This window comes from Cryptotermes secundus, unplaced genomic scaffold, assembly GCF_002891405.2.
Source record: "Cryptotermes secundus unplaced genomic scaffold, Csec_1.0 scaffold407, whole genome shotgun sequence".
Taxonomy (NCBI): domain Eukaryota; kingdom Metazoa; phylum Arthropoda; class Insecta; order Blattodea; family Kalotermitidae; genus Cryptotermes; species Cryptotermes secundus.
The window spans coordinates 5,539,841-5,551,730 of NW_019741981.1; the positions used below are offsets into that span (position 1 = coordinate 5,539,841).

General features: G+C 37.4%; 1 protein-coding gene across 2 annotated transcripts in view; it reads right to left on the reverse strand.

Moving 5' to 3' along the window:
• The window catches only part of LOC111872910 (splicing factor U2af 38 kDa subunit), a 32,349-nt gene that overhangs the window by 16,214 nt on the left and 4,245 nt on the right, over nucleotides 1-11,890 (reverse strand). The window contains exons 2-4 of one of the 2 annotated variants that reach the window (XM_023867187.2): nucleotides 9,732-9,819; nucleotides 8,006-8,072; nucleotides 2,555-2,599 (exon numbers count right to left, since the gene is read on the reverse strand). In XM_023867187.2, the coding sequence (XP_023722955.1) occupies nucleotides 2,555-2,599; nucleotides 8,006-8,072; nucleotides 9,732-9,819 (200 nt within the window). The remainder of the gene's footprint in view (nucleotides 1-2,554; nucleotides 2,600-8,005; nucleotides 8,073-9,731; nucleotides 9,820-11,890) is intronic. The other variant, XM_023867188.2, reaches the window with a different exon arrangement.

The following is an 11,890-nucleotide window of genomic DNA, read 5'->3' on the forward strand; positions in this document are numbered from 1 at the left end:
CTCAATGCTTTTGGCATGAGGGCCCAGCACTATACCAGATACAAAATGTAAAGGCATATGAGGGATGTAAATGAATGTGATATGCACTACTTCTGATGTTCCAAGTGATAACAGTGTTACAAGATCAGTTCTCTCCATTAAACTAAGCAAGGTAACCCTACATACTGGCAATATTATAAGAATGAAAAAGTCACATATTTCTTACCTTCAGTAATATATATATTTATATAACTCTGATGAAACTGCAATCATTGCATAAAACTACAAGGGAAAAGCTAGTGGCTTATCTTGAACACTTGATTCACTCCACTCAATGCTAATGAAACTGTAGTCACTACCACCTCAGTGACATGCCCTAGTACTCTGTCCCAAAATATTTCTTTGTGAAAATCTTCCTCTGTAGCTGTTTGGCATTCCTAACCTGGGAAACCTTGGCTTCATTCACACATCTCTCGAAAACTATTATTCTATCCATACTGCCCTACTGTACCACTTCACCTTAGCCCACCCACATAATTTTATTGGGTATGACTGACAATAAGGAGGTAAATGAATTACCAGATGTCCCATATGGATTGCTATGTGGTCCAGTTTGCAGTTTTGATGAGCTGTATACAGTTCAACCCGCTTCATCAACTCTGGAATATTATCTAAGTGATCATACTCAACACCACACTTTCATAACCAGTACATGATTTCATCTCTATGTGTGTTTTTATTATGGAGTCTGTCCACGAAAACTGAATAGTAGTTTGCATTATCCACAATTATAATTAATCCCGTCTATGGAAAACTGGGGAATGAATTCTCAAATTACAGGCAATCATTTCCAAATGGTAATGAGAACCACATGACTGTGGTCATGACTGAAATACCCATCTATTCTTCGGAATGAAGACACTTTCTGCAGCTCTTACATGACACACTTTCTCTGGCAGAACTGTGAGGCCTCCTCTCTCTGTCAAATCCTGCCATGTATTGAATGATCATGATTTAACCATGTTTCATCTAGGTAGAAAAATGGGTGCTCATCACCACAAACCTTCAGATTGTGCAGAGTTCTTAAACACTTCACTTGAGCAGCAATGATTTGACCCCTTCCTAACAAGAAATCTTAACCATCACCAGATATTCTGTACATAGAACCAATAATTTTCAGTAACTGATACACTACTAATGAAGAGCCAGTACAGCTAATTCTGTCTCGCACTAAGTGAGATTCTTTGCAGATGGAAAAAGTCTGTCATCATAAAATTCACATTAAACTTAAGACACATTTTGGTACATTCCAATTCCTCCCTAGAGACCTATATGTTCCCCTGGTTTCTTAGCCTCACAGCAAATATGTGACACTGTATGCACACTCACACCACATGCATCACATGTCATATCCTGACTTTTAGAGAAATCTACTTTCACACACTGAAAATAATATTTCTGACTTGTCCATGCATAAATTTAAATTTGCTGGCAGCAGAATCACTTGTGCCTGGTTCACTTACTGTCAAAGTAATAACTGCAGATATAATACACAGCCATTTATAAACCCAAATCAAATTCTTGCTGTTTCAATTGTAATTTCACTATTTCTGCAGAGAAAATTCTTACATCTATACATTCCAGCTACACACAGGATAGCAACTGATCCATACTGATCAATGAAGAAATAACCATTTATAACAGGAGTAGAAAGACTGGCTGAAAGTGTGCACATGTATCTGATAAGAAGTTGCTAACTTCAGAACCTCAAATGTATAAACATGGGACTTGAACTGACAGCTTCAGTTTGATGCCATTGTTCTAAGGTATTGTTTTATGCAGATTTTCTTAGTACAAATGATAAAATATATATGCATTGCCATAGTGGCATTCGGCATACTGCAATACTGCAAATTTTGCAAGACTTGCGAATTCTCACTGAAGTTTTCTCCATCCCACCTCATATGCCTTTAATTTTTGCATCCACTTTAGACCACAAGACCCCCATATACCAGAAAACACTTTATATATGTTCCATTAAGCTTGTCTGAAGATTTCTATAGGTATGTAACAATAATCTTGACTGTTATTTTGAACACTGTCCATCATCTTCAGTTTTTTAAAACACAGCATTTCGGATATTGGATCTGTTTCTATCACCACAAGTAACACCTACTTAAAAAATTACAGACAATGGAAAACATCCAAAGTAACAGTGTCGGTTAAATGTCTCATTATTTTTATATCCATGTAAGCCAGTGATCAAAGGCGACCATTCCAAAAGAGGAACACAGACCATTTTTTCTCTCTTTAGTATAAAATTTGGATACAGAGAAAATGGCAGTCTGAGAGCAGACCAAAAAGGGCATACAAAAGGGAATTTTCAAACATTACAGAATAAACCACTTTCAGACAGAAAGGGCATTTTTCACACATTTCAGAAGAAATAAGCTTCAGACAAAAGTAGACACACTTTTGCCGAATGATGACAACCCACAATTTTTACAATGGAAAATGTTTTGAATATTTGGATTTCTGAAAGATGGGTATGCTAATATTGTTTTTTAACTCTTACATCTTGCAAAAAGTGACCGGTCTGCAGGGTTGTCACTTAAAAGTACTATCCGGTCGGGAATGTGTTAAGTTAGAAAGCCTGATTTTGTTTATCTGAATCATGCTTAATCTAAACAGTATTCTTATATCAGGCAGATAATTGTATATCCCTTGGCACATAGCGCACATACATACATATGATCTCACAACAAAGAATATATGTCCTATGCTTTGTTATCATTAAAACACGGACTCAATCTTGGAAGCAGAATGTTCAAATAAAAAAAACGAAGAGAGAACTGCAACAGACACAATGACATGATATTACATAGCACCACAGTAACAATATTCTGCTTTGCCACATTATAATTCAAGACAGCTGCCAACCTCTGCACAGTAACCTGAATCACTGAAATGGGTTGCCACATTCACTACAATTTCAAAACAGGTGACAACTTTTCTATAGATAAGCGCCATCTTCAAAACAATGACATGTGATACATGACAAAATTCAGTATGCCTGCCCTCCTGACAGAACTCTTATACAGGCACAAAGCATAAATGAGCAGGAATCTTAAAAGGTTTGACACAATCGTGGTTGACTATTATACCTGACATCATTGTCTGAGGTGAAGGTGATATACATATTACGAAAGTTAGCTCTATGCCCGTCTCCAGGTGATTAGTGGCCATGACAGATTTTATATTACATTTTTATATTGAGATTAGTGGCAATGGATGGAACTGGATTCACAAAATCATCTGAAGGGTATCACAAAAGAATCCGAATATGAACATCTTTAATATAATGAACAATGGCATTCAACATACAAAATTTGAATAAAAATAATTACAGGGATGAATCAGAGAACTGCATCTCTCATGCAAAACCCAAACAAATGTATGTGTGTATATAGGAAACAATGGATCAGAGTGTCCTGTTGTGTTTCCTTGATTAACAAATATGCAAAATTTCATTAGCACAACTACTGTCACAGATGTATCAATTATTTACATTTCTTTTATTATGCAGCAGGTTTTGGCCTATTGGCCACTATCAGGCTACTTCACATGTACTGCCACTTAAATGTTCTAGTTGCACTGGTCAATGTTTACAAATCTGAGTTTACATGCATGTTAACAATTATTTGGAAAATTGTACAGACTATAGAGAGTAAGTCAAAAAGTCAAATTTGTTGTTTTGTTAATTTTTCTTAAAACTTTAAAAGTTGGGAGGTTATTACTTTATATTCCATTTTACCTGAACCACTTGAGCATAAAAAAACTTGAATGAGCCATTTAAAGTGTAATGCAATGGCTACACCGATTACTATTTGCTACTGTGAAAACCATGCAAGCCTTTTTCAAAGATGATTGGTAGTGCCTATTTTATTATATATGTTATTCTATGTTGTTTCTATATCAGTTCTTGACTATCTCTTCCATTTTCAATCAGTTCCTCATTCATGTAGTAGAGTGGAGTGCTCTGAGTCCCATTCCTCTCACACCACAAACCACCCCCAAACCAGTAACAGCCCCCTCAACATACACAATAAGCAAAGTTTCATAACCAATAACACATAACCAAAATTAATTGAAAACCCCTGAGTAGCCAGTACATGTACCACATACAGAGGATAACACATGCACCAAATAACCACAACATAAAAATCACATAAAAGAGAATACCAACATAAGCAATACACTCCACAACATGACCACACAACTGACTGTAAAAACATGAGTCAGTGACAACACTGTCACATGTATGAGTGACTACAGAGAGGGACTGGTAACTAGACTGACTGCACCCTTACAGAGTATAACTACAAGTAACTATAGCACTATCGCTAATTCACACACTCAGCAGTTCACTGCAGCAAATACTAAGTCTTCTCAGTCTGCTGTGTCTTCGCAAGTTGCTGTATGGTAATGGCTTCCAAAGGTGAACGTTCCCCTTCCTCTGGATTCCCGAAACGTCCCTGTGCCTCAGCTGCCAGCTTCACCACAGCAGTCCTCTAACTCATTCACTCACTCACTCACCAACCAACTTGATTCACTCCACTGCACTATCTGAACTNGCCTATTTAGAAAATTGTTGCATAGCAATGGCCATTGTCTTACTGTTTGTTTCACAGTTGTTGCCTAGCAATGTGTCTACATGCCACAATATACACTGAAGAGCATATATAACAAAACTGGTGTTACCAAACAGCTTCAAAACGAAGCAGGGTTTTCATGACATCAAACACTGATCACTATCTGACAGAACATTTTATTACAACACAATAAATTTAACTTATTTATTATAAGTCTATACAGTTTATTCAATAACTGCACCATATATATATATAGATTCAATCTGTAAACACTGACCAATGTAGCTAATTACAGTGAAGCAACAATACATATAAAATAACCTGAAAATGGCCAATATGCCAAAACAATGTTGGATAATAAAGGAACTGTACATAATTGTTACAACTGCATACAATAGTTGTGTCGACAGAACTTCTCATATTTCTGTGTGTGTGTGTGTTCGCAAAACCTGAAGTCCCAACCATAAATACAATACAAAACTGGAAGAAACATCTAGCTGCAAAACAGAAGATAACTCTTGGAATGAGGGTCACCAAATAGTTAACTCCCCATTGACCTGCTTGTATGGGAAACAGGGTGTGCACGTTACACAAACCTGCTGGTTCCACACAAAAACTGTTAGAGAAACTCAATACAAAACCAAAACACAGCCCGGCTTTATTTCTTGGGTAGAAGTCTTCCCAAGTGACACTCTGGGTATAACACATTATTCCACAATACAATCACACATTCAACAATAAGGGCCAGGGATTAGCAAGTAAAGTGCGTGAGGAATGACAATGGTTAGTGATGTGGTTCAGAGAACTTCCATGTTGCAGGTGAACATACTTGGGCTGTTAGGAAAGTAATCTCCATTTATTTTAGACAACTAATGTAAGAGCACAGGAGAGCTCACATATGCAAGGTAGCAATCACATGACTCATTGCCTTGTAAAGCACCATACAACTGGTCACCTAGTGTATGTTCTTATCCTTACGGAGCGAGTTATGATATGTTCTGCACCTGATAATACTGCCAGCTGTAAAATTCGTGCTGTTGTCCACTTTTTTTCATGCTAGAAACATGAGTGCTGTAGAAATCCATCATGAATTCTGCACAGTTCACAGCCAAAATGTAAAAACTGTAAAAAATGGTGTAGAATGTTCAAAGATGGGCGAACAAATGTTCACAATGTACAGCGAAGTGGTCAACCATATGTAGTGAGTGATCATCTTGTCCAAAGTGTTGACCAAAAAATTTCTGAAAAACAGCGCTTCACAATTTCAGAAATTTCATACACTGTTCTCTATGAGATTATCAGTTAGGCTAGGCTATTACAAGTTCTGCAAAAGATGGGTTCAAAAAATGCTAATGGGTGTGCACATAATGCAAAGAATGGCCTCGGTTTCGAGGCAATGAATTTCTCAGTCACATCATATGAGTAACAGACGATGAAACCTGGGTTTCATTTGTGAATGCTGAAACCAAAGCGCCAAAAAAGATTAAAGAAATCCTGTATGCCAGAAAGTTGACAGCAACTGTTTTCTGGGACAGGAAAGAAGTTCTGATGGTGGAATTCATGTAACAAGGGACCACAGTAATGTCAAAAGTGTACTGCCAAACACTTAAAAAAACAATAAAACCATTCAGAACAAAAGGCTTGGAATGCTGACATATGGTGTAGTGCTCCTCCACGACAATGTGTACTCACATATAGCTGCTTGCACTTAAGCACGACAGGAGCATTTCAATTGGGAGTTGTTCGGCCACCCTCCTTTGAGCCCTGATCTCACTCTAAGTGACTACTACCACCTGTTTACCTATCTCAAGAACTGGGTGACATCACAACGCTTTAGCAACGCTTTAGGTGTCAAAATGTGGCTGACACAGGGATACAAAAACTCATTCCCCGATACAACAAGTACCTCAAATTTAGCAGTGACTATGTCAAGAAGTCAGCTTAAGCATGTATGTATTTTTTGTATAAAATAAATTCTATTCTCATTGCTTGTTTTGTTAACAGCTCACTGGAGGTTATTTTCTGAACAGCCCTAGTACATGCACCATAAATTTGTTTTTAAATTACTATAAAAATAGAAACTTCCTTTTGAAATTTTTGCTAGTTGAATGAGTATTACAGATGGACGGATATGAGAAATCCAGGAGTCTACTGTACGTAGAAACCTCAATTATGTGACATAAAGTAATATAAGTAGAGGCATAACCATCTCTGACGTGGTCCAATGGTCTAGTGATTAATGTACTAACCTATGTTCAAAAGGTCCCGAGTTCAACTGAAACAATCACCAATACCTAAACAACAACAACAACAATAATAATTTGTCAGTATAAATATAGCAGATGGGGGGGGGACATCATCAGAACTATCAAACTGGTTTAACGGTTAGCATGCAATTGAAAAGGATCTATGTTTAGTTCCAACCAACCACTGCCACAATGCTCAAAAACATGAAATCCACTTTTCAGGTTCCTTTAGGAAGAAGTGGATTTGGACATTTCAACTGAAAAACATCTTAAATGCATGACATTTACAACAGATTGGTGGCTTTGGACCAAGGACACTACACATCAGATAAGCGGGAACCTTAGATCAAGGAACATTAAATGGGATGTATTTATAGAAAATAAAAAGTGTGTCAGTCTAATGACAACAAACACCTGAAGATGACAACACAACCAACAGCTGAAATATCATGTATATTAAATGTACCTCTGACAATGACCAACATTCAACAAAATACTGGCATAATCACTGAGAATATGCTGGAAGGAAAGTGTTCACAACAGACCGTCATTAATGGACTCCCTGTAATGCATATTCATATTGGATGTTGTAGATTTAAAATCACTTCATAACAATTACAAGATTACATACTGTTGTATCCAGCAATAGGTATCATTTGGGGTGGCAGGCTGGGGGAGACTGACTTTCAGCTTGGCTATAGGTTGAAGAGGATATCTGAATGACGGATTTGGAGCCATGAGCCAGAATTTTAAAATTTGATATCCATAAACATGGAAAAATGTTATAACAATATTCCAAAAACATCAGAAGCCATATCAGCCTGCCATCCAGGATTTCAGCTCAGTGCACTAATGACATGACTGAAATAATGCTTTCAAGTAACCATGACTGACAGTTACAGAAAAGCCTTAGGTATGTTTCACTTTGCTTAAATATCATGAAAACCATTAGCTACCCACTGGAAAAAGTCAAACCTGACCACTTTATTTTTAAATAAGTATTTTAATTTCATCATGCACTACATTTTTACATAAAAAAGGCATAATTCAGAAGCATTTACTTGCACTCTCAAACAAGAAATTAAGTTTTGGAACAATGAATCAGAAAAACAGAACACTTTCACTTACAGTGTGAGCCATCAGCTGATTTTGCGGAATTCTGTGGATTCACATACAAGTTCTGGAGGAGAACAGTCTACAAGAAAACAAGACAGGTTATTTTGAGAGATTATATCATCTATTATACACTTCTTGGTTTCAAGTGAACAGCTAATCACACAGAATAACAGAGTACTGTCTGCCAGGATGATGCCAAAGCACACAAAACTTTAGTAAAGGATATACAGAACTACAGAATAATGATTACAGAAAACCTCACTGACCATGTGGGTCATATTCGTGAAAACAAGCATAGCTTACAAAATCACTACTGGCAAGGTCTTGTGTGAAAGTGGGTGTCTGGGTAACTGCAACTGCTGTTAACACTCATCAAAGCCTAGGTACAGATACAGGGAGGTTCTTACATTTGTTGACCAGTTCATGGCTCTGCACTGCCCCCTCCAAGGCACACACGAACTTTGACAATGAATCAGTATATCCGAAGGTTGACAATGTTTGAATTATGGGAAGTTATTAACTTTGCAGACCACTTCATGGCATTACGTTTTACAGCAAGCAGTGCGGTTCATGTGTGGGAATTTGTTTATGATTTGTCAGTAGTGGGCAGCAGCTATCAGTTCCATTTGTAGTTTGTTCTCAGTTATGTTACAATTAGTAAGATGCGTGGTTTGTCATGGGGCAGTATACATAGGAGCAACATGTATTTCTGTATGACACCTACATAAAATACAGATCTGCTAGAAAATGTTGGCAAAAATGTCATGAAGAAACAGTTCCCAGCAGACAAATAATTCACAATTTGGTGAATAAACTTAGATCATAAGAACTCTTAGAGACATAAAACAAAAACATACGTGCCGAGTTCTTACTGAGGAAGCGTTAGATGACATAGGAGCCACACTTGAACGTGCACCTAGAAAAGCACTGAAACTTCTAGCTCATGAGACTGGAGTGTCAAAGTCTAGTGCAAGAAGGGCAACACAATTGCTGAAGCTCAGAACCTATAAAAGAACAGTAATCCACGCCTTGCTGCTCTGCGATCCAGCTTGTAGGGTTCATTTTTGTAGTTGGTTTCTACAGCCTGTCATCAAAGGTGCGATCAATCTGCAACTGACATCACAAATATTCCTGCAGAGCGTCTTCAAACAACAAATCAGAACCTCTTCCACTGGGACTAGGAATGTCTACATGTTGGGGGGGGGGGCATTTTCAACACATCTTGTGATCTGTGAACTGCAACTACTTCATTCTGAATGTTAATTCATCAGCAAAATTCGTATGCACCTCGCAGCCAGCAGTGAACTGGTCGCCATGAAGTGCAGAGCTGTGAACCGGTTAAGAAAGGTGAGAACCTCCCTGTAGAATTCCAGGTTTCCAGTTATGGGAACTTGTGAGATCAATCCACCAATCGAGGCTAATACTAAAATCGATCTCACATAAACAGGGTGTGAGGATGTGGAACAGTTTCAAAGGGCCACCGCAGGCCTGTCCCCAGTACTCGTAAATGTGGATATCCTGATGCAAAAGCCCACTGATTTTTTGGGCCCTAATTGAATGCACAATTATGCTCTTAAGATGTGTATACAAATCTGACTGATGACACCCTGTACATATACAAGTTAAAAACCACAAACATGAAACCGAACACCACAGAAAACTGGATACAAACTGAAACCTGTGGCTACTTGATCTCTGTGGTTGGCAAGGAATTACTGCATGTTCAATGTATACCAACCTGGCTGAAAGTTGGCTTGTTGTGAATTCGTGAACAACGATCCCCATGTCTGCAAGCCCCTATCTTGAAGTAAAATGAGCAGTTTACTCTGAAAAAAAATTAAAGGTTGCATTAAATTATTTCAGTTTACTTAACAAGGCATCTTAGTTACAACATTACTTCTTATTTAAAAGCCACATACTAAAATAAGATTCAAGTCACATTCTGCCTCTCATTTAAAGATCACGTAATCTTCCTTCCAGTAACTTTCATTATGTCATACTTCCCATATGAGTTGCAATTAAGATTTACTTGCAGTCGATCAATGTTAAGTAAAAACTGTCATTAATTATCTAAGTTATACAAGTCACACAGAGACTTCATCAACAGCATCTTTACCGAACAAGGTAAACAACAAAAATATGCCAATTCCACAACAAATTACAGGAAACTAAGATGAATGAACAAAAATATGCATTAAATCACGGCAAATTCTACCAGAAACCACAAGTTTGTAGCTTATAACAAATAAATATCAAACATTAAGAAAACAGAAAATCCAGAGAGACAATACACCAGTGTCCAACAACTCTTTCCAGCATTTATATCTCGAATATAAGGAGTTCTCCATGACAACAGCCTAGTCAACCAGAACAATGCCTTCAATATCAGCAATTACAGAAGAAACAAACACATGTGGGAGATTTCAAATGCAACAGCTCATCATAACAACACAACCAACTTCAATTATGAATACTCAAAAGCACTTTTTAGTCTTAATTCTAATTTTAACTTTTAATACTTTAATCACTGACAAAGTTTCAAATCTCCTCACAAACCACATAATCATCAGTTTTTAGAATTTAATATAGATGTTGGTCAACTGCTACAAAAAAAGATGCAAAAACAAATGCATTACAAGCTGAGGACAGCCAATTGGGCCAAAGTATGGAGTTCAAGGCTCTCACATTTTCTCTAGAGAATCAGCTCACAGATGGCAGTAAGGTTGTTAGCCTTACTTGCCAGCCGCCCTTTACTCCCAGGGAAGATTCCTGGTACTCATTTCTGTTAGAAGCTGAGTTGACCCCAAGGTCATAGTGCAGCTGGAAGGATTAGGGCAAAGGAAAGAAACCATCTCATCAGGACATGAACCTGTGACCATCTGGCCTGTAGCACAGTGCCTCAACCAATCACACTACTGTGTGTGTGTATTGACACAAATTTCACATATAACTTATAATGATATGATGTTCCACTGTCAAATGCCAAAAGAAATGTCGTTGCAATGAAACTAGGTTTATTTTTTTCCAGTGGCAACTGAAGTACAAGAAGCTGAATCTAGCGGGGGGAAGCCCCAAAATGGAATATTTTGTGATTTAAGTGAATCATGTTGGTTTAAATCATGATATTCTAGTTGCCAAATTAAATTCACATGGTGGCATTGTGACCTCATGGTTTGGATCATATTTAACACATCACAAGCAAATTTGTTAAAATAAACTATACATGTATCTTTCAGCACTAAAATAAATTAAACATGGTTGTGCCCCAAGCTTCAATTTTCAAGCTGACTTTTTTATACATAAATGACTAGCCAATAACTATCACAGAGAAAAGACCAGTTCTATTTGCAGATGCTACAAACACTTTAGCAGAAAACAAGCAGACCCTCCAGCAAACAATAAAATAGGATTATGAATAATTTGCATTCATGGTTTTATGCAAATGGCCTTAGACTAAGTCCTGAAAACAACAGCAGGATCATTTCATAATAACGAAGAAAGAGATCCATAAAAAACCTCAAGACAAATTTGACAATATAGATATTACTAGTAATTCTGAAACAAAATTCTTAGGCATAAACATTAGTGAATATATGAAATGGTATCCATATGTAAGGTCACTAAGATCTAAACACAGTAAATTTTGTTATATGATAAAATCTCTTGAGGATATAACAAGCCCATACGTTAAGGAATATTTATTTTGCATATTCTCATATCTGAAGTGTGGCTTCATTTACTACAGTGGTGACAAAAAAGTATAAAAGTTAAAAGTAGAGCTATCCCTGTAACAGGCCGTGAAGGCCCATGGGCCTTTGTGAGACATTGGGGGTCCCACATTATCTACACAATCGGCTCAAAGATGGCGGTAAGGCTGTCAGCCTTATGCGCCAGCCG